The sequence below is a fragment of the Podarcis bocagei genome, assembly GCF_964188305.1.
Source record: "Podarcis bocagei genome assembly, chromosome: 1".
In the NCBI taxonomy this organism is placed as follows: Eukaryota; Metazoa; Chordata; class Lepidosauria; order Squamata; family Lacertidae; genus Podarcis; species Podarcis bocagei.
In genome coordinates, this window is record NC_138125.1 from 21,367,229 (window position 1) to 21,390,958 (window position 23,730).

The following is a 23,730-nucleotide window of genomic DNA, read 5'->3' on the forward strand; positions in this document are numbered from 1 at the left end:
CGGAATCTCCTTTCTTATAACTTGAAGCCATTGGTTCAGATCCTCTGCTCTGGAGCAGGAGAAAACAAGCTTGCTCCTTCTTCCATGTGACAACCCTTTAGATATTTGAAGGCGGCTGTCATATATCCTCTCAGTCTTCCAGGCTAAACATGCCCAGCTCCTGCAACCGTTCCTCATAAGGCTTGGTTTCCAGGCCATAGATCACCTCGGTCACCCTCCTCTGCACACGTCCCAGCCTGTCAATACAGTCGTACCTCGGAATTCGAACAGAGTCCGTTCCGAAAGTCCATTCAACTTCTGAAACATTCGACTTCCAAAGCGCAGCTTCTGATTAGCTGCAGGAAGCCCCATCAGATGTTCAGCTTCCAAAATAACATTCGAAAACAGGAACACTCACTTCCCCCTTTCAATCGTTCAGGAGCCAGAACGTTCGACTCCCAAGGCGTTCAGGAGCCAAGGTGTGACTGTATCCTTGTCTTAGCTGGTGTTTTCTTCCTTTACTTCTTCCTTGTGATAGCCCTTAAGATATTTGATATCTAAGATATCTCTTTTTAGCATCCCCCTTATCCAGGCTAAACATATCCAACTCTGTCAACCTTTCCTTCTAAAGCTTGGTTTCCAGACCCTTGGAAGACATATATAAATATAGTTAATATATATTTATGAAATATTTAAATATAAAACCATGTAAAATAAAACCAGGCAGCTACACAGGAATAAAAAAATGGGAAGCTTCACCGCTTTGTGATCCACCTTCCCCTTTGAAAATATTTGTGAAATGCCCCCTAATTACTGTATGTGTAATGGGAAAAGGCAGTGTGTTCTCTCTTCACCACTACCACCTACATCATTTGCACAACAAAACAGTGCTTTATCTCCCCACTTTCCCTTCCAGGAGCTTCAGTCTCGCGTCCCTGAGGGTCAGCAACATTTTGAAGATCTCCTGCGCCTTCGGCCGATTGTTAAGAACTCCGATGATCTGGAGGAACTGCGCTACAGATGGATGCTCTACAAGTCGAAACTGAATGATTCCGGCAACTCCTTGGTAGGCCTTGTGATCTGAGGATAGGTGGATTGGGGAACTTTTACATTACACACTGGGAAGCCAGTGTGGTGTAGTGGTTAAGAGCGGTGGACTCGTAATCTGGTGAACCAGGTTCGCTTCCCTGCTCCTCCACATGTAGCTGCTGGGTGACCTTGGGCCAGTCACACTTCTCTGAAGTCTCTCAGCCCCACTCACTTCACAGAGTGTTTGTTGTGAGGGAGGAAGAGAAAGGAGATTGTTAGCTACTTTGAGACTCCGTAGGGTAGTGATAAAGCAGGATATCAAATCCAAACTCTTCTTCTTCTTACCCCATTTAGAATAGGGGTGTTAGGCTTGTGCTGTTCCCCTTCTACCCAGAGGAGCCATATTATGCATGGTCATAAACAAAGAAAAGATGCAGTTATACTTGGTAGGAAATGGGTATATCGAAGTCTGATGGTCAGATTCACATGTTTCGTGGATTTTATTATTATTATTATTATTATTATTATTATTATTATTATTATTATTATTATTATTATTTGGAGCACTTGTACTCTGCAACCAAAAAGGCTTCCAATCAAAAAAAAAAACAAAACAAAACAAAACCAGGACGAACAGGGGAAAGGAAACAGGGAAAGGGAAGAGCAGAAAACAAAACTCAGGCACCAATTCTGAGACAGTTTTTCTTCTAATGAACAGCTGGCACAGTTCAGGGGCGGCAGGCGCCTGGTACAGCTGGTCTTTTGAGAAAGCTGATGCGTTGAGCCCTGCTTCCCATCTCAGATGGAATGACTGCCCCCAAGTGACAGTGGAAGGAGAGGAGGCTTGATGGAACCCGTCTGAAATGTGGAATATCACAGGGTACTAAAAGGAGTCTATGATTATCCTGTGTCCCATGCTGTTGGTGCCCATCAGTTCGATGCATTAGGCGGGGGAAGATGTTCTTGGGTTTTTTTGTTTGTTTGTAGTTGTGCCGTGCAAAAATTCAAAGTACTTGAAACTGACACTAAGTCTTTATAGGTGGATGCATGCATTACTAGCTGCCATCAAAAGCAGCACCATCTTCATTTTCTTCCACTGCAGGGGTGGGGATACTCAGCCCTGGGGGCCAAATGCAGCTTTCTATGCCCCTCTCCCTGGCCCTCAAAACTGTCCCCAGCCCAGGCCACACCCACTCCTCAGGTCAACATTCCTCGCCGGCCCCGTTTTACACCCTTGAAAGTTTTAGTCTCGTAATCTGGTGAACCGAGTTCGCTTCCCCGCTCCTCCACATGCAACTGCTGGGTGACCTTGGGCTAGTCACACTTCTTGAAGTCTCTCAGCCCCACTCACCTCACAGAGTGTTTGTTGTGGGGGAGGAAGGGAAAGGAGAATGTTAGCCGCTTTGAGACTCCTCAGGGTAGTGATAAAGCGGGATATCAAATCCAAACTCTTCCTCTTCTTCTTCTATGGAGGATAGAAAGTGGGGGTGGGCTGGGGAGTGCATGTTAAAAACCTAGCCTGCCTCACGAAGGGAATATTGATATTCATTGCTCCTTCCACTTTGCCTCTGGCTCTGCCCACCACTGGCATGCGGCCCCTGGAAGGTTGCAGAGAATGGAATGCGGCCCTCTTGCTGGAAAAGGTCCATCCCCCCACCCCGTCTCTGTTATAATGGAGGGGGGAAATGTGTGATTCCATTGCCCTGCACATTCCCCTACCCTGAGGTACTTCACTGGCCGACGCTTGCAAGGTTTGGGGAAATGTTTCAACATGCCTTTAGCTGGTCTGCATGTAATTTGGGAAAAGATGGGGAGAGGCCGGCCATGCAGCTCCAATCTTTGCTGTTTTGTATGAAAAAAGTGCTTAAAATTTTAAGGGAATTTGCTCTTCTTCATTTCCCCAGTTCTAAATGCAATGATTTTTTTTAAAAACTGGGGTGAATATGGAGTAATAAGAAAGCTAGATGGGAAAAAATACACAACAATCAAATGATGGCTAAAGTGCAAGTAAGAAGTTAATGTCCAGTGTCCTTACTCTGTGGTAAATGTGTGTAGGAATCCAGCCTCAGTGGTGCGCTTTTACTGTGCCATCCCCTGCAAAACTACAACTAGTCAGAAGGTGTCAGTGAAATCATAGTTATTTCTCTTGTAAGCCTAAACCAGACTTTAACTTGCTAGGGAACAAAATCCATTTGGAATTTAAACTGGATGTGTGCTATAAAGCTCATTAAATAGAAAATCACCTGCTGCTTTAGCTTGTCCAGACGATGAGAAATTTAAAGCAACATTCCCCTCGTGAAATAAACATTGGCTTATAGGTTCCATGGGGATACCGTGGTTTCTTTTCTTAAAACAAAAACCCCAGTGCTTTTGTCTTTTTTAAACAGGCAACAAGCTCTTTGGAGGAGACAGACACATTCAGAAAGGTAAGAGTGTGTTTTTGTTTCTTCACAGAAAAGGAGAGGGAAGGGCATATGTGTGTTTGTGTGTTTTAAAAACATAGTTGTCCAATAATGAAATGAAATATATTTTGTTATGGAGGGCACGGCTGCAGGATTAGAATCCCCAACATAGAATTATACTACATTGCCAACCAAGTGTGCCACATAATCCGATGCATTCTAGAAGACGAAACAAAACCATGGGTACACCTGGAGAGAGACATAATCAAAAACACCCCCACCGTAGCATACCCATTTCTCCCAAACAAACTAAGGAAAATCCCCACAACACTATAAACAGGTTCATATAGACCATACTTAAAGCATGGAAGGAAGAAGCAGGCAAACTGTCCCCAACCTCAATCCCACTAATCCCACTGGCTCACCACCCACTATTCCATCACGCAGCACAAAACCTCCAGGTAAAAACCTGGCAAATCAAAGGCTCATATCGCCTAGCAGACTTCTACAAAAATAACAAAGCCACATTGACACAAGAAATACAAGACAAACTAGGGGACACCCAAATGCCCTGGCTAACACCACCAGCTAAATGCCTTCTTAAACAATCCAGTAGGAAATCAGCAGCAACTAGGCCCTTGACAACCTTCAAAAACCTCCTCCTAACAACAAAGGGACACAGTAAAGGGATGGTATCCGCAATATACAAAATACTACTCCAAAATCCCACAAACTCCCTAGACACAATAAAAAAAATGGGAGGATGACATAGGCTATGAAATTAACCCTGCTTAATGGACTAGAATGTGGTCTAAACCTCCCTTTAAATCCATCTCAGCTACAAGAAAATAAACCCTGAAACTCACTTACAGATGGTAACTAACACCATTGAAACTAACACTGATATGCCCAGGAGCCTCACCAAAATGATGGAGAAGCTATACCTCCACAGGCACATACCTCCACAAGTGGTGAGACTGTCCCAAAATCCAACTCTTCTGGACATCAGTTATACAAGACATATGTAAAACAGCTAAACAAGTATTAGAGGTCATCCCAGAACTGGCCCTACTGAACATCTTCCAAGATAATAATGCCTACTCACATTATAAAGAGCTCATAACCCACCCAGTCTCAGCAGCTAGAAGCATCATGGCCAGACACTGAAGAGATCTGTCAAGAGTGAACATGGACCAATGGTATCAAATAGCATGGGAAAACTTACTAGAAAAACTAACCAATAAATTGAAACAGACACAGGGACAAATAGAAGACACCTTCACCCCGGTATGGTTCCTCTTTATCACATACGTAGCCCAACAAGACAACAAGAATCCACCGACAGCATATAAATCCATCTGGCTAACCTGACCCCAAAACCCACCCTCTCACACACATAAACAAATCTCACTGCAGTCAACCAAAGACAGCCAACCACACCCTAGGCCACCCCCAACCTCTCTCACCACCAAGGAAATATAACAAGCAAATAGAAAGAGAACCCCCCCCCCCAAGTGATGCTGACACAAAACCCCACACATACACTGAGTAGAAAAATAGAAGCATTGCCACCCGACCCCTCTTTCCCCCTCTTTTCTTCCCAACCTAATACTGCATGCAACACTAATACATACATACAAACCTTTATTGCATTAGCATACAGCCATAGCAAAATAAGACAATACAAAAATGCTAGAGACAAGCAACCAAGCAAAATTCAAGGCGATATTGCTGGCGTAATGACATTTAAAATTACCCTAAGACAATAATGCAAAGATTTAGTTGCCAGCACCAAAAATCTAATATGTGGATATATATATATGTCTCACAACAGATGAAACTGATCTGTAGAAAACACAACTTGAAGAAAGAGACAATGCACGTATTTTAGTAAACTAATAAATCTTTATTTAAAAATTATATATATTAAAAAAACAGAACAGCCAGTCTCTTTTAGCTCTCTTTGCTTATCTCATTTACCATTAATAAAATTGTAAATGAAAGTATATGTAGAGAGAGATGAGTGCTTCAAGAACACAGAGAAAGAGTTGCACTTGGTGGAGTCAAAATAAACATTAGAGGAAAGTACACTAAAATGTGAAAGTAATTTTTAAAATGTCAAACACTTTAAAGCAGTTTTTGCTGACTGGGTGCCCTCCAGTTACTTTGGGCTATTCCCAGGTTGGGGCTGATGGGAACAGAAGGTGGCCCCAGGTTGGCAAAGACTGCTTTAACATAGACATAAGATGTATCATAAGCAGTTCAGCCATTAGGGCTTTGCTTTGAACCACTCCTGGCCATTTTATGAGGTGAACAGTTGAGGAGACCTAAATGTCTTCTTTTTTTCTAATATGGTTCACCCTTTCCTGGAAGTGTGCATATACAGTGGTACCTTGGTTTAAGAACAGCTTAATTTATGAGCAACTTAGATTAAGAATGCTGCAAACCCGGAAGCAGGTGTTTTGGTTTGTGAACTTTGCCTTGGAATAAGAACATGTTTCACTTCCTGTTGAGTGTGTTCCATTTGTAAATTGAGTCCCCCGCTGCTATGGGAAAGCACGCTTTGGTTTAAGAACGGACTTCCGGAACGGATTAAGTTTGTAAACCAAGGTACCACTGTATGTCCCAGCAGCCTACCATGAGGTAGATTACACATTCCTGTTTTCCTCAGCATCCAGTGTGCTCCCACCGCTGCCCTGGAAAGTGAAATACACACACTGTTGGCCACAATTGTTGTTGGTGTTGTCATTTAAATTTGTATACCGCCCTTCATCCGTAGCTCTCAGGGCGGTTCACAACACAAAATTACAATATAAAAAAACCACAAAATACGTAATCAAAACAAGAACAAAAACAAACCAAAAAATCCCCCCACACACAAACACACAAAACACATTTAAAAGGGCATCATAAGTCAGTCAGGATGAAGAGGATATATTAAATTAAGCCAGTGGTTTTCAGACCATTTGCCTTCAGGAGAGATCTTCCCCTAGTGGTTTGTCCACTAAGGAGCCGCCAAGAATCTGCTACAATGCCCCTACGATCCATCAGGGAATGTTCTTCCTCTTTCATAGAGGTTCTGATGGAGCCTCATCCAAGGAATTGACATGATCTATATTACCTGCTTAGCTTCAGCAGTGCTGCAACCTCAGATGCATCCACATCATTCCATGTGGCTGCACAAGCTTTTGGATTCTGGCTATTAGTAGGATGGGGGAATCAAATGTTGGATATTGCCAGGGCCCGGCTAAAGTTGATTGATTCCCATCTCCCTCCCTCAGTAGGAACAGCTCAAGCGGCAGGAATGTTTCTCTTAGCATCCATTATACCCCTAGGGGTGAAACATGCTGTATTTAATTCTTGACGGGAACATTGCCAGACGCCGAGACAAAAATACAATTTCCCTCTCTGTAAGGGATGGTTCGAAAGACCAATCAAGGCCATTCCCTCCCCCTTCCCATTTTAATATTTGCTTATTTTGCTTGTATTTTTAGATAACCCTGTCCCCGCTGCTTTATATATGAACATCTATAGAGATATAGAGCTAGTTAGATGTCATGTGCCGTGCAATCTTGTGCATGTTTTGCTAGAAATAAGTTCCACTGACTCAATGATACTTAGGCAGCATTCGCACCATGCATTTAATGCACATGTTTGTTAAATTTCTATACTATCCTTCATCCAAGGATCATAGGGCAGTTTTACAATATAAAAACACAAAAAATACATAACTCATATATGCGTTTGCATACATATGTACTAGGGATGCTCAAAAAATTCTCCCCATCCCAATGTACGAGGAGTATGGAATTACTTTGGTGTTTCTCCAGCGGTCTGCCCTTCTTCCATTTTCAAATATTTTTGGACTTCAGTCTGCTGCTCCTCAGGCCCCCAACCCCCATTTTAGAAGCCACCAATGCACAGGAGTACATATGCACATTGACAAATTCAGAGCGCAAGGAGGGATTTCACTTTAAACCATCATGGCTTCCCCCAAAGACTTCTGGGGCTACCGTTTGTTAGGGGTGCAGAGAGTTGTTAAGAGAATCCCGTACCTCAGACAGAGCTACAATTCACAGTGTTCCCTGGGAAGAGGAATTGGCTGCTAAACCACTCTGGGAATTGCAGCTCTGGGTGGGGAACAGAGGCCCCTTGCGAGCTCTCAGGACCCTTAACAAACCACAGCCCCTAGTGCTTTAAATGTATGTTGTGAATGTGGCCTTACTCACTCGCAAGTGTACGCATGGTCTGCAATAATAAAAGAACCATTTCTTGATCATCCCCGAGCATAAAAACCTTGCTTGGATAAATAGCGCGCACAGAGAAAAAGATGTCAGATAGAAAACAAACGGCAAATATGCACTAGCATAATTTTATCCATAAACAGAAGACTGTAAGATTAAATTAAGAAAGCTAATGCATTGGGGCCTGTGGTTTCTCCCCCGTAGGCTGACAGTGATGGAATAGCTTATTGCCTCTTCGCATACGACGGAGCATTGTAAAAACAAATATTTAAAAAAATAATGATGATAAATGTTTCTTCAAAGGTTGGCTTCCAAGTTGCTGAAAGTATTTCAGGAGCATACTTAGCGTCAATTGGAAATCAAAGCAGGTTATTTATGGGGTTCAGCAGTTCTTGTCTGGTTTATTTTCTGCAGTGCTCAACCCTAATTAAAGCTCCTTGCTGCGCAAATGATTTGGGCCTCATTGTTTGTACAAACAAAGTAATTAGGATTTATTAGATTCATGACTGCCTAATTGGTTCCCTTTGAGATGCTGTGGGATGTAATCTCCTGGAGCAGATGGAGAGTCAGGATCTGCAATTGCGTCTCATTTAGAAAGTCGCCACTGATCGTCGGACCAAATAAGTTCAGCCAGCTGCGAGCGATGCTAGTTCACTCCTTCTCTGGAAGGCTCCTGGTTCAGTTCCTCATGTTAAAAACATGAATGAGAGTAAAATTCTTTCCACTGCTGTAAAACAGAATTTTAGAGTTGGAAGGGACTTTTGAGGTCCTACAGCCTAGTTATTCAATGCTCAGTGAAGGAATATGAACATGAAATCTTGTTGGATGAGACCAAAGCTCATCAACTCCAACATCCTGTTCTCACATTGGCCAATCTGATCCCTATGGGAAGCCCAATGGATATACTAGGACACCATGCTCCTGATATCAACCATGCTCCTGATATCTCATTAGAGCTTCCTGGATGAGGCCGTTAGCCCATCTAGTCTAGCATCCTGTTCTCATAGTGGCCAACCAGGTGCTTATGGGAAGCCTACAAGCAGGACACTGAGGCTCTTGGTCTCAATTCATGTGGTCCTCAACTTTTGATGAGTGTGGGAAGGAAGTCCCACTGGGATGGAATCTGGGGAGGAGAAGGAATGGGAATCCTCTGCAGTCAAGGAACTCAGGCCTCTGGAAAGAGTGATCTGTCCCTTCCCCATCAGTCTGCTTCGTGGAGAGGAAGCACTAGAGCAGTCTCCCTTCCTGTGGTTTTCAGCAACTGGTACCCAGAAGCACACTGCCTCCTACAATGGAGGTAAAACATAGCCATCAGAGTTTGTAGCTACTGAGAGCCACATGAATTGGTCTAATTCTCTTCTCAAGCCATCCAAGTTAGTGGCCATCTCTGCCTCTTGGGAGGGCAAATTCCACAGTTAAGCCATGTAAGGACTTTCTTTTGCCTGTCCTGAATCTTCCAAAGTTCAATTTCATTGGATGTCCATGTGTTCTAGTGTGAGAGAGGGGAAAGATTTTTCTCTGTTCACCTCCTCCATGCATACTTCTATACACCTCTATCACATTTCCCCATCTTTGCCTTTTCTCCGGTATTCAGAACTACAGCATCCCTGATAGATAATGGCACAACCTCTGCTTAAGCATCTCCAGTGAAGGTGTATTTAGAACATCTCCAAATGGAGGCGGTAGATATGGATATGCTCATTGGCAGAAGATACGGTTTTACATGAAAAAAGGCATTGGGTTCAATCCTTGGCATCACCAGCTAAAAGGAGCTCAGGGAGTAGGGCCCAGACAAACATCTCCTCAAGTCTGAGTTGACAATGAACTCAGGCAGACCAAGACTGTATCAACAGGCAGCAGATGCGAATCATTTAGTTGCATCTCTGTCCTACTGTTTCTCCAAGAAGCTCATTGTGGTGTGCAAGCTTTTCCCGGTCCACCATTTTATCCTCCCAGCAACCTGTATGGTAGGCAGGCTATGTTTAGCAATAGCAACAGGCATTTGTCCATCACCTCTCAGGTGGCTGTATTGCAACGCCTCTTGTAGCGTAGCAGAAGATGCTTGGCCTGGTTCTTGAGTCACACACGGCTGCTAAGGGCATTTGGGGATTTGGGTTGCAGGCTTCATCGGTGACCCTGAGACACTGAGACACTGAGGCTCTTAGTCTCAATTCATGTGGTCCTCAACTTTTGATGAGTGTGGGGAGGAAGTCAAAATGGATGGAATCTGGGAAGGAGAAGGAATGGGAATCCTCTGCAAACAAGGAACTCAGGCCTCTGGAAAGAATGACCTGTCTCCTGTTTCGTGGGGAGGAAAAGTGTGAGAGAGAAAGAGTGGCAGAAAGAGAGAAATAAAAGAAGGTGGCCACACACACTGCCAGCTCTGGTCCAAATATCACCAGCACCCCCTGCTTAATTTTTACCCTTGGGGGGATGCAGCCCTTGCCAGAAGAAAAGTTCCACCCTCCCCCCCCCTTCACTGAAATAATTGCTTCTTCACAAACGCTTGGATTGCTTGCACGGTTTGGGCATCTCCTTTCAAGGTGACGTTCAATATTCCTGGCAGAAATATTGGGAAAGCAGCGACTGCAGAGAAATACATTGCCAACTTTCACAGGCACACTCTATCCAGCCCTGGAGGCTTAGGGGTTTGTTTTTGTTTTTGCTTCTCCTGCCTGTTACCAGAACCATTTTTCACGATATATTTGGAACGGAGTTATATTAATGAACACTCTGCGTAATGTGCTAAAGAGCCCACAGCTCCCCAATAACCATCTCAGCAGGAGTCAAAATGCCTCAGGAGGATGAGTCAAGAGCAAATGTGACTGAGGACAGCTAGGCCGCCCGTGCAGCTAGAGTTCAGTCCTAGTGGCACTTTTAAACATTTTAAATATAATTTCCTACACACTGTCTTCTACGCTTGGTGGAATGTTTATCTAATTTTACTATTCTTTTTATAGAAGTCATACGGTTGCCAGCTTTTTTTTTACTAGCTGTGCTCTTGTGCTTTTAATAGCCTGGCCTGCAGAAATGTAGCAGGCGAAGGTTTACGCCTGGCATGGAGAGGCACCTGCGAAGCTGTGCTAGCCTAGTCACCAGTGAGCGACATTCTGCTGCTCTTCTCCAAGTGTGGAAAAGAGGGGAGAAATCTCCCTCTCTGGCTAATGTCCTCTGAGAGCCTAGCAAGTAGGGCTGCCAATCCAGGACTATAAGACTATTGGTCCATCCAGCTGAGTATTGGCAAATTCCATTGGTCATGGCTACCCATATACACACACATAGCCATGTTGGCTGGGAATGGTGGAAGGTAGAGTCCAACAACATATGGAGGGCCACAGGCTTCCCAACCCTGGTGTGGACAATAGTGAGCTAGGTGGACTATTGGTCTGCTCTGTTCAGCTCAGTAATGTCTGCATTGACTGGTAGCAGCTGTCAAGAGTTTCCAGCTGCAAATATTCGCAGCCCTACCTGGAGATGTCGGGGGTTGAACCAGGAATCATCTGCTTGGAAGGAGATGCTCTTCCACTGAGCTACAGCCCTTGTTGTTGTTGCTTAGTCGTTTAGTCGTGTCCGACTCTTCGTGACCCCATGGACCAGAGCACGCCAGGCACTTCTGTCTTCCACTGCCTCCCGCAGTTTGGTCAAACTCATGCTGGTAGCTTCAAGAACACTGTCCAACCATCTTGTCCTCTGCCGTCCCCTTCTCCTTGTTCCCTCCATCTTTCCCAACATCAGGGTCTTTTCCAGGGAGTCTTCTCTTCTCATGAGGTGGCCAAAGTATTGGAGCCTCAGCTTCAGGATCTGTCCTTCCAGTGAGCACTCAGGGCTGATCTTCTTCAGAATGGATAGGTTTGATCTTCTTGCAGCCCATGGGACTCTCAAGAGTCTCCTCCAGCACCATAATTCAAAAGCATCAATTCTTCGGCAATCAGCCTTCTTTATGGTCCAGCTCTCACTTCCATACATCACTACTGGGAAAACCATAGCTTTTACTATACGGACTTTTGTTGGCAAGACTACAGCCTTAGGTAAGGCAAATTCATACATAAGGCAAATTCATGGAGGATACGCCTGCCAATGACTACCAGCCACGGTTGCTATGCTCTACTTCCAGTCAGAAGAAACAGCGCTTCTGAATTTCAATTTCTGGAAACCACAGGAGGAGAGAGTGCTTTTGTGCTCAGATCCTCCTTGAGGGTTTCCTGCAAACATCTGGTTGGCTGCTGTGGTCACTGGCATGGTCTGGGAGGCTTTGCTTGTATTCTTAAGGCACCTTGGTATAAGGCAGAGGTAGGGAACCTTTTTTCAAACAGGGACCACATTCCCTTCCGATAGTGGCAGACTTTTGGCTCTCATATTTCAGCGGCACCCTGTGCGACGCTAAAATCCGGCCTCTCCCCGCCAATTGCACCCCATTCTATAGCATTGTTGTGGTGCCCCAGTGCATCTGAACCAGTCACACTACCCTAACAAAGGTGGCGCTGTGGTCTAAACCAATGAGCCTCTTGGGCTTGCCAATCAGAAGGTAGGCAGTTCTAATCCCCGCAACGAGGTGAGCTCCCGTTGCTCTGTCCCAGCTCCTGTCAACCTAGCAGTTCAAAAGCACACCAGTGCAAGTAGATAAATAGGTACCACTGCAGCGGGAAGGTAAACAGCACTCTGGCTTCTCTCACAGTGTTCCATTGCGCCAGAAGTGGTTTAGTCATGCTGGCCACATGACCCAGAAAGTTGTCTGTGGACAAACGCCGGCTCCCTCAGCCTGAAAGCAAGATGAGCGCTGCAACCCCATAGTCGCCTTTCACTGGGCTTAACTCTCCAGTGGTCCTTTACCTTTTTTTTTAACCCTAACTCTGCCTCTGCTTCTGAGCAACCTTCCAAAGGCTGCAGGCCCATGGTGGATCAAGCGAGAGGCCAAAGTGGGCAAGGGAACAAATGTGAGTTTCACCTCTGTATAGGAAGTTCATTGCTACACACACTCATTTTCCCCACCTTGTCTCCTCCAAGCAGACAAGCAAGAGGCATTCTTAGAGTTCCGAGTTCCCATTCCAGCCAGGAAAAAGCACTCAGTGTTGAAGCATGGTCAGTGATGGGTATGGCTTGGGCAGAGTCTTCAGGGCCAGACAGAGAGGCATTCATGCCTGGGCCTGAGGTTTCCCTAGCATTCAGCATCTTCCTCTGTCCCTTCCAACGCTGCCAGCACTCTTAATGTCTGTCTTCACACCTGGTTATTTTGCGCAATGGCCGCAGCTGCCTCAGTGCCTCGCTGTCCTCGGCAGTGTTATTGGCGAGACCCGCCGTTGCTCCAGTGATTGAATTTTTGTGCTCTGCAGAGCTAAGATGCATGGCATTTTGATCATGCCTCGAGTCAACAAGCCCATGGTGCCTTCCCACTCCTTGATCCTGCAGCGGCATCTCAGTGCTGAAGTTGTGACAGCCCGGGCATTTCCATGGCGACCAGCTGAGTCATTAAGCATGATAGCATGGCAAAGCCAAGCCGAGAGCAGGTGGGAGGAAAAGCCGTGGCAGGAATGCTGGATTTACATGACCTCTCCTGCAGGTGTTTGCCTTAGGGCAGCAGGGATAAATTGAAAGGGAGAATCAGAACTATAGTGTGCAGCTTGTTTGCGAAACAGCACTGCAGTTTACCAACTGCTTCACATTCCTCAGGTCTCACAACACCCCCGTGAGCTAGGTCACCATTCTCCCATTTTACAGGTTGGGAACTGAGCCCGAAAGGCAGCACAGAAGTATAGTTTTATTTTTATTTATTTTTTTACTTAACAGGATTTATATACTGCTTAATCATCAGATCCTTTAAGTAGATTAATATCCATCTGCCTGGGATATGAAGGCAAAACAACTCCTCATTTCAGGAAGGTTATTTGCTTAAGGTTATTTGAGGAAAATAACCTTAGTTGAGATGTTGTAACCCTTCGTGCCATGAGGGGGAGAGCTAGGGAAATGAAGCTTTTACCCACTCACCCTTAAGCAATTCTGATTCCTGCCCCCCCCCCGATTAGAATGTCCCCCTGGGATTTAGGAGATGGAAGATTCCTATGGGGCATCTAGCTGGGTGCAAGACTATTGTCCTTTGTGCTGCAATTGTTTCTTTATGCTGCCAGGATTATGGCAGCTTTGAGCCACTTACTCAGATGCTAGGCATGCATGTCAATGCATCCCAAGGGATGGATTAATTTAAGCACCCACTCTTCAAAATCTCATTCAGTTTCCAAGAAACACAGAAAGGACACAATGCCAAAAATAGTTATGGGAATGTTTCAGCTCACTGGAGAGCAAGGGTTGTAATCAACTGGCTTTAGGCTGGATTTTTCTTGTGGCCATTACATTCACCATCTAAGAAAAGATTGTCCAATCCCAAACTCTTAGGCATTTAAGTTCCTGCACCTGGTGGACTTGCAGTTTTGGGGGGATGTTCCAACCCATGAACCTCAAAGAGCTAGAAACCTACTTTTCCTCGTTGCAATTTCTGTACACACCCCTGATTTCCCTTCTGTTATGTGATAATGTAAAAAAAAAAACAAGTTGCTGTGCTGTTTCATGGTGAATTTGGCAGGAGTTACTTAAGGCTACATTGAGGCTGCATGCACGCCAAACATTTAGAGTGCCTACACACCCCAGAAATAATAATATTGGGGGCTGTAGTTCATTAAGAGTGCTGGGAATTGTAGGTCTGGCCCTACCACTAGGTAGAGTGAGTCAGTCACCTCAGGTGGCACCCATGCTTTGAGGAAGTTTCAATTTCCAGTCCACTTAACTTCTGTACACGGAATGGTGGGCACCATCTTGTCTGCTTTGGGCAGCAAAATGTCTTGGGCCATCCCTGTCAAAGTTCTAGCGGAACGACACGCAGTTAAATAGATCCTGTAAACCTGAACTCTGGCAGCCCTGAATCTAGAATTTCCCTGCTGGGTGCATAAGGACGTTGGACAAAGCAACTGGGTGAGAAGCTGAACAACAGAAATCTTTCTCGGTGCCTTGGCACAGTTAAGAGTGGCAGTGGGGGCTCTCTTGGTAGTTCAGCCCCCCCTCAAAAGTGTGGCCCAGAAGGGAGACGTCTTTCTCTAAGTTTTGGAACGCCCTTCTCGCGGAGGTGCATCTTGCTGTCTTTGTTGTACAGCTTCCAGTCATACACTGAAGACACACCTCTTCACCTTTCACAGTTAAATGAAGTGTGTGGTAAAACTATGGCACTCACTCCTAGTAAAAGAGCATTGGGCAAATCCACGGGAGAGAAAACTATCAATGACTACTTGCCATGATGGCTATCCTCTGGTCGGAGGCAGTAATGTATCTGTGATGGCCTGGGATTCCGATTCAGAGGATGAACCAGAGGAATCCCAGCCTGCACAGGAGTCCCCGCCTCCAGGGCCGGCTGAACTGGGGCAGGGCCTTGATTCTGAGACACCTACACCTGTGCCGGATCCTCAGCAGCAGGCACCAGGTGAATCCATTCTGGCTCCAGAGGTGGTTGAGGACTCAGTGTCTACAGGTGAGTCTCCCCCTGGGCCCAGTAACCCTTCAGCCTCTCCTGAACTGCAGAGGCTCAGGGCAGAGAGGCGAAGGGAACTGGTTTCTCCCAGGAGGAGTGCTCGCCTTAAGGCCAGGAGAGGCGAGTCTCCTGGGGGCCGGGACCGCCCCTGGCCTCAGAGAAGATAAAGGCCAGTCAGCCCGGCCCCAGGTTGCGGAAGCAACGTCGTCGTTGAGTACCTGCTCCTACCCGGACCCAGACCTGACCTTCCAGTGTTCCTGTTCCCCGCCCGGCTTCCTGCTTCTGGCCTTCCAGTGTTCCTGTCTCCGCCCGGCTTCCTGCTTCGGACCTCGCCTTGCTCCTTGTGAACTGTTTCTAGGCTAGTGACTCAGGACTGATCTTTGACTACGACAACGGTAACCTACCCTCCGGGACCAGCACAGTATCTGAATACTAGTTGCTGGAAACCACCAGAGGAGAAAGTGCTCTTTTGCTTTAATCCTGTTTGCAGTTTCCTCACAGGCATCTGCTCGGCCACTCTAAGAACAGGATGCTGGGCTGCATGGGCCAATGGCCTGATCCAGCAGGCTCTTAAAAGGATTTTGTTTTGTGCCATCAACCTCTTCCATATTATTTAAGCCTAACTACTCTATTTTGAACTTAAAAATGGAAAGTGTAACAATGGTGGTCAACAAAAGAGGTTTAAAGACTGTCTCAAGGCAAGTTTTAAAAAATGTATTATAAACACTAACAATTGGGAAACACTGGCCTGCGAGCGCTCCAATTGGAGACCGGCCTTTACCAAAGGTGTCATGGACTTTGAAGACGCCCAAACTCAGGACGCAAGGGAGAAACATGGTAGGAGGAAGGCACGCTTGGCCAATCCACACCGTGATCAACTCCCGCCCCGAAACCAATGTCTCCACTGTAGAAGGATGTGTGGATCCAGAATTGGCTTCCACAGTCACTTACAGACTCATTGTTAAAACCGTGTTTATGGAAGACAGTCTTCCTCAGCTATGAGTGATTGCCAAAGAAGAAGAAGATTATTTAAGCCATACCATTCTGCTTTTGCTTGACTGTTTGCTTTTGTAATTGTATGAAGCCTATTTCTGTTCCGTTGTTGCAACCCGCCCTGGGACATTTCAGTGAAGGGGTGGGGGTAAGAAATCTCATAAATAAATGAAAAATTCACTGTCCCGGGGCGAGTCCTGGCAAACATGGGACATGGTTATTTTTAATGTAGACACCCAGGCTGTTATTCCTCCATAATGCATTGTGCCGGTCTGGTGTTCTCTGCCGCTCTGGTGTTCTCAGAAGGAAACCAAAACTTTTCGTAAGGCCAGAATTGGATTCCTGGCCCACTTTGCTCCCTTGCCCTTCTTATAATGAGCCATTTCGGAGCAGCAGACCCAGTTGTAAAGGCTACTGCTATACGTTGAACTCAAATTTCACCATCTGTTCCACTTCCCTTTTTATTCTCTGGCATCTTGTAAAATATGAGGCTTGTACAGGGAGCAATGAAAATAAGTCAGCCTGATTGTAAAGTGAGGTGCAAGGGGTGGGACCCAGAGCTTTCTGCTGCCGTCCAGAGATTAAACAGAGAAGGCCCATGGCTAGATTCAGATGCTGTATATCCCAAAATGGCGGCTGCCCCTGAACTCGGCAAACCTATACAAATATGAAGCAGAGCTTTGGCCATGAGGGAAAGGGTGTGAAACTCGCACTTCATTGTAACTGAATACCCAACCAAAGGCGGCCATTTCTCTCCAGCAGCCACCAAGTTCCTGTCTGGCACGCAAGACAGGTTGGAAAATGTGTAAGTGGCGCGTGGAAATCTCAAAATTAATACTAAAAGCAACTGCGCTCTCCCTTGAGGAAACCGAGGCTGAGAAATTGTCTGGAAAAAATCGTTTGCAACACTAAGCATTTTCTTAGAGATTTTAGTGTCTGGAAGATTGTCACACATAGGTCAACCCCAAATGTTGGCTCACAGAAGCCCTTTTTATGGTACCCAGAAACCCCCAGCCCCTTTTGCTCAGCACCTCGTGTCTCTTGAGGGTGTGGTCCGTTCCTGCATAGAAGCATTGCTAGCACTTGTAGAGGGCACACTGCCTTACATAATGGCTTCATGGTCTGAAAATTATCAGATGGTGTGCCAAGAATCAAATCACCTCATGCTAATGGCTCAGGGACAGAGCCAAGTTTGATGTTAAATGCAGTTGTGGCCTATTGGGACTTGTGAGACAGAAAGCCAGGAGCCCGACATGATGTGAGGCAAGATCCAATGACAGACTCCTCCTCTCCGTTGAGTTCCAGAAAGGCATCATGGATAATGAGGAAGGTGAAGGTGACAGCCAGTGCGACTCCTTAGAGTGGTTGGAAGTAAGAAGGCAGGCAAATGGGGGCTAGCTGAAGGCAGAGGGAGGCTGGTAGCCCCATTTGACCTAATGGAAGAGCCTCCACTGGTTAAATGCCTCTTCACATGTAAGAACCACATCTTTCCATATGAGCCTGTCCGGACCCTGAGATCATCTTCTGAGGCCCTTCTTTGTGTCCCTCCTCCATGAGAGGTCCATAGGGTAGCAACACAAGAACGGGCCTTTTCTACAGTGGCACCCCACTTGTGGGATGCTGTCCTCAGGGAGGTTCGGCTGGTGCAGGGGTAGGAAACCTAAAGCCCGTGGGCTGGATGCGGCCCAATTGCCTTCTCAGTCTGGCCCACGGACAGTCTGGGAATCAGCGTGTTTTTACATGAGTAGAATGTGTTCTTTTATTTAAAATGCATCTTTGGGTTATTTGTGGGGCATAGGAATTTGTTCATATATATTTTTCAAAATATAGTCCAGCCCACCACATGGTCTGAGGGACGGTGGACCAGCCCATGGATGAAAAAGGTTGCTGACCCCTGGGCTGGTGCCTTCACTATACACCTTTAGGCACCAGGCAAAAACATTTCTCTTTTACCAGGACTTTGGCTGATTGACATGCAGTGCCCTGTGTGTGTGTGTGTGTGTGTGTGTGTGTGTTTATTATGCATTTTTCATTTTGATGTTGCGATTTTATGTTTTAATCGCCCTGAGACCTGTGGGTATAATTAAATACAAATTGAATAAACAAATAAATGATAAACTTGCAGATTAGATTATAAAATGCAAATTGTATTAGCTGGGAAGAGCAAATAATTATTGGGAACCTAGAAGGCAGGGATGAGGAAATGGGTACTTTCTTTCCCTGCTGCTGTTATAATGAAAACCCCTTCTCTGAAATGTCACTTCAGGTGCAAAGACACATTTAACATTCTGTGTAGTTTCACCTGCAGTACTAGCTTTTGATGCATTTAAAAATTGTAGGGGAGAGAGTGAACAGGATGAGTGATTAACTTTTACTTCCTGTTCTCCAAACACTTGTAGTCCCCTCTGCTGTTGGGGGGGGGGTGTGATTCAGTTCATATTGAAAGTGTGCTTTTCTGATTTGCACTTTCCTAAACTAGATGAAGATGAAAATGTGGCTATCCTTTGAAATTTGCACTTCTCTGAATTTTGCAGGAGCTTCCTGCAGCCAATCAGAAGCCTGCCAGCATCGCTGCCTGCCCAGAGGCATCCATGGCTTTTGATTGGCTGCAACCAATCAGAAGCCATGCCGGCCGCGTCACGGAAGTCAGTCTCCGTGCAGCGAGGCCTCTGTGCCGCACCTGTTTAGTGCGGGGACTGTCCGAGCGAGTGGAAGGGTCCGCAAGGTTCGCAGGCCGGATTAACAAGCCCAGTGGGCTGTATCCAGCCCATGGGCCTTAGTTTGACTACCTCTGCTCTGGGGTGTGACCTGTGTCGGACCAGTCCTGTAGATCAATGCCATCTGCCACTTCCTCCTTTCTGGAAGGCTCCTGGGGAGGTGGTCTCCACCCCTCCTCTTCATCTGCCCAGTCCCTGACATTAATGCTCCATTTGGTTTGTGTCTTTCAGGGACGACCAGCCGGGGCGTGTTCCTTCCTGCGCCGCGTCTGCTGCGCCGCTTTGCCTCTCCAGCTGCTCCTCCTCCTCCTCCTTCTCCTCGCCTTCCTGCTGCCTCTCGTAGAGGAGACGCACAGCTGCAAGCTTGCCAACAATTACGCCCGCTCCTTCAACCTGGTGCTGAGATACAACGGCCCACCACCAACTTAAAAGTCCTCTACGCCTGAAGGTGCAGCTGAGGTGACAGATTAAGTTATCCAAGTGGCTTTTCCGTGAGGTGTCTCGCCTTCTGCAGGTCCCCCAGAATCCAGGGCAACTCACTAAGGGACCCGTGTAAACTGGAAACTTGGTCAAATGACCTGCATTGTCCATATAGGCTCAGTCCATAGAAATGAAGTATTCATACTTAGAGCTAAAATTATATTTTTAAAAAATATATGGCTATATTTATACTGTATATATGATTTTTATATATGTGTCTCAATGAAAGAGATCTTGAAATCACCATTTCCATTTTTAACCCTGCCAATTTTACTGCTGTTCTTATTTTATGCCTTTGTCTTTGTTGAGTAACAGTAGATGTTTCAACTAAATCCTTGTGTAAGCATAGAAACCAAAAGCTAAGGCATAACCACAAAGGGGGACAAATGTGAGGCTGTCGTGGGGGCGGCAGAAAGATAGCCACATAAGTCAAGTTCCATCTCCTCAACCCATGAATGTTATTAAAACTACAGCCGCCACCAGCTTGAAGAGATCCTGGTTGATTAGTTGTAGTTGTTGATTAAGTACTTAAATCTATTCAGTTTGCATGCATTTGAAAATGAGCATGAACTAAAGCGAAACAGCAAACACATATTGTCTGTATCTTTAGAGCAGGCATAGGCAAACTCGGCGCTCCAGATGTTTTGGGACTACAGTTCCCATCATCCCTGACTACTGGTCCTGTTAGCCTGGGATGATGGGAGTTGTAGTCCCAAAAACATCTGGAGGGCCGAGTTTGTCTATGCCTGCTTTAGAGGGTGGACATCTGCTTTTCCAGCAGGCACCAGCAACATGCGGTCAGTGGACTAGGGGAACTAGGCTAGTCCCTTAAAGGCTCCAAAAGCCCTCCTGCCACCCTCTCAAAGCCTGCTCAGCTTTGGGAAGAGGGCAGCTGGGATCCAGCATCCTATCAGAGGCTTGGTGCCTCCTTCCCGAAGCCCAGGAAGCTTAGGGAGGGAGGCACGATGCTCACACCTGCAACATCCCCCCACAAGCTGACTCTGTTCTCCTACAAAAAAAATCACCGCATTCCACTGGCAGGCCCTATCTTTTCTCCTCCATGTGAGTGAAAATGGGAAATATCTCTTTTACAGGTGGTGCTTTCTTTCTTCTGTTTTTATATGTGCATGCATTTAAAAGATTTTTTTAAAAAAAACTGCTACTCAGTTAATTGGAGCATTATTATTATTATTATTATTATTATTATTATTATTATTATTATTATTTAGTTGTTCAAAAAGGAATTAATCCGTTAATCCAATCAATTAATCAGCTAACAGTTGCAACCTTGTACCTGTTCCACGCGATTGGCTGTGGCAAGATAGTGATATCATACCACGTTTTCATAATTACATTCTATGGGCGGAGGAAGGGAACTCCACATGGAGTTGCCTTTTTTTAGTGGCAACCATTGAGCGTCTCACCGCCAGTTCTACCCAAAGTGTGAGAAGGTAAGAGATTATCCTGGGAATTCTGTGGCACCGGAAGACTCAATGTGCCCCCGAGTGAATGCTTATGAGCTTCCCATAGGTACCTGGTTGGCCACTCTGAGAACTGAATGGGTCTTTGGCCTGATCCTGCACAGACTTCCTATGTTCAACCATCTTATATGCAAGATGAGGCCCCTGAACCTTGCTGCGCCATCTCGTCTCTCTTCCCCGTTACTGCTACTCTCCTGTTATCAACGCTTTCTCTCTCGCACCCTTAACATAACTTGAAATGCTTGAGTCCGATTGACCCCTCTCTATCGTTTCGCTTCTTACCAACCGGCAAAAGATCCTGCCAACCTCAGCAGGAGAGATGTTTCTGGGGGAGGAGGAGGAGGCAGAAGCGTAGGGTGATTGTAGGCAACATAGCAGACATTCTTTCCATGTGCAGAGGTCAGAGCAAAATAGTGGCAGCGTCACTTCAACATTTCGAATGTTATGATATTCCCTCCACCCCCCAAAAAAAATGTTGGAGAAGGGGGAACTAAATTGGAAACACATTTTGGCAGCCTAGGGTCTCCCCACCCCCACCAACCTCCTCTCAGCATGGAATTAATTTTCTGCTGAATATAACAGCACATCCAGGGTCTCTAAAACTTTGCCCTGTAAGACTTCCTCTTCCAGGATGCTAACTTTGGTTTCCCCTTTGATCCAGTTTTTCACTCACTCACTCACTCACTCACTACCCCACAATATTCAGCATTACATGGCCACTCTGCAGTGGGCTCTTGTGAGGGTTCCTTCCTGGCCCCTGCATTGCAGGGTGTTGGCCTAGATGACCCAACCGTGGAGAAATCATCACTGGACTTAACAGAGTTTAGTCACCACCCTCCACTCCTCAGCCTCTCATATTGCCCAATCCAGCCCTTTTCTCTTTGCAAGTTAGGCCCCATTTGTGCTATACAATTTTTTAAAAAAAGGATCGTACCACTTTAACAGTCATTTTTGTTGTTTAGTCGTTTAGTCGTGTCCGACTCTTCGTGACCCCGTGGACCAGAGCACACCAGGCACTCCTGTCTTCCACTGCCTCCCGCAGTTTGGTCAAACTCATACTGGTAGCTTCGAGAACACTGTCCAACCATCTCATCCTCTGTCGTCCCCTTCTCCTTGTGCCCTCCATCTTTCCCAACATCAGGGTCTTTTCTAGGGAGTCTTCTCTTCTCATGAGGTGGCCAAAGTATTGGAGCCTCAACTTCACAATCTGTCCTTCCAGTGAGCACTCAGGGCTCATTTCCTTAAAAATGGATACGTTTGATCTTCTTGCAGTCCATGGGACTCTCAAGAGTCTCCTCCAGCACCATAATTCAAAAGCATCAATTCTTCGGCGATCAGCCTTCTTGATGGTCCAGCTCTCACTTCCATACATCACTACTGGAAAAATCATGGCTTTAAATATATGGGCCTTTGTTGGCAAGGTGATGTCTCTGCTTTTTAAGATGCTGTCTAGGTTTGCCATCGCCTTTCTCCCAAGAAGCAGGCATCTTTTAATTTCGTGACTGCTGTCACCATCTGCAGTGATCATGCCCAAGAAAGTAAAATCTCTCACTGCCTCCATTTCCCCCCCCCCTCTATTTGCCAGGAGGTGATGGGACCAGTGGCCATGATCTTCGTTTTTTTGATGTTGAGCTTCAGACCATATTTTGCGCTCTCCTCTTTCACCCTCATTAAAAGGTTCTTTAATTCCTCCTCACTTTCTGCCATCAAGGTGGTGTCATCTGCATATCTGAGGCTGTTGATATTTCTTCCGGCGATCTTAATTCCGGCTTGGGATTCATCCAGTCCAGCCTTTCGCATGATGAATTCTGCATATAAGTTAAATAACCAGGGAGACAATATACAGCCTTGCCGTACTCCTTTCCCAATTTTGAACCAATCAGTTGTTCCATATCCAGTTCTAACTGTAGCTTCTTGTCCCACATAGAGATTTCTCAGGAGACAGATGAGGTGATCAGGCACTCCCATTTCTTTAAGAACTTGCCATAGTTTGCTGTGGTCGACACATAGTCAATGAAGCAGAAGTAGATGTCTTTCTGGGACTCTCTAGCTTTCTCCATAATCCAGCACATGTTTGCAATTTGGTCTCTGGTTCCTCTGCCCCTTCGAAATCCAGCTTGCACTTCTGGGAGTTCTCAGTCCACATACTGCTTAAGCCTGCCTTGTAGAATTTTAAGCATAACCTTGCTAGCGTGTGAAGTGGGTGCAATTGTGTGGTAGTTGGAGCATTCTTTGGCACTGCCCTTCTTTGGGATTGGGATGTAGACTGATCTTCTCCAATCCTCTGGCCACTGCTGAGTTTTCCAAATTTGCTGGCATATTGAGTGTAGCACCTTGACAGCATCGTTTAAAATTTTAAATAGTTCAGCTGGAATATCATCACTTCCACTGGCCTTGTTATTAGCAGTGCTTTCTAAGGCCCATTTGACTTCACTCTCCAGGATGTCTGGCTCAAGGTCAGCAACCACACTACCTGGAGTGTACGAGACATCCATTTCTTTCTGGTATAATTCCTCTGTGTATTCTTGCCACCTCTTCTTGATGTCTTCTGCTTCTGTTAGGTCCTTTCCACTTTTGTCCTTTATAACAATCATTGTTTCCCCCAAAGAATCCTATCCTATAGTTTGTTACGGGTGCTGACAGTTGTTAGGAGACTCCTATTCCCCTGGAGTTCCCAGGGAAGAGGGATTGATTGCTAAACCACTCTGAGAATTGCTTCCCATCCCTGATCACAGCTGCATGGCTTGGCTGCAACCCTCTGCATAGTTACCTGCAAATAAACTTGATTGAGCTTCCTGATGCTTATCAGTTCCAAGTTGTAAAGCATGTTAAGCTTTAACAAAAGGCCTTCAGCCAGCTGAATCTAAGCCTTTAGCTTTTAAACAATCTTGCAAA

At 45.8% G+C, this 23,730-nt stretch overlaps 1 protein-coding gene and 2 long non-coding RNA genes across 3 annotated transcripts in view; all 3 read left to right on the forward strand.

The window, feature by feature from the left end:
• Nucleotides 1-21,297, forward strand: part of SYNE3 (spectrin repeat containing nuclear envelope family member 3) — an 87,922-nt gene extending 66,625 nt beyond the window's left edge. The window contains exons 17-19 of the mRNA XM_081172768.1: nt 896-1,045; nt 3,396-3,434; nt 19,106-21,297. Of these exons, the coding sequence (XP_081028894.1) occupies nt 896-1,045; nt 3,396-3,434; nt 19,106-19,303 (387 nt within the window). The 3' untranslated portion in view covers nt 19,304-21,297. The remainder of the gene's footprint in view (nt 1-895; nt 1,046-3,395; nt 3,435-19,105) is intronic.
• Nucleotides 1-21,749, forward strand: part of LOC308576066 — a 300,866-nt gene extending 279,117 nt beyond the window's left edge. Inside the window, exon 2 of the long non-coding RNA XR_014003046.1 lies at nt 20,065-21,749. This is a non-coding gene — a long non-coding RNA (uncharacterized lncRNA). The remainder of the gene's footprint in view (nt 1-20,064) is intronic.
• Nucleotides 5,358-8,106, forward strand: LOC308576143. The gene is made up of 2 exons (XR_014003118.1): nt 5,358-5,918; nt 6,008-8,106. It is a non-coding gene; the product is annotated as an uncharacterized lncRNA (long non-coding RNA).
• Nucleotides 21,750-23,730: the final 1,981 nt, after the last annotated feature.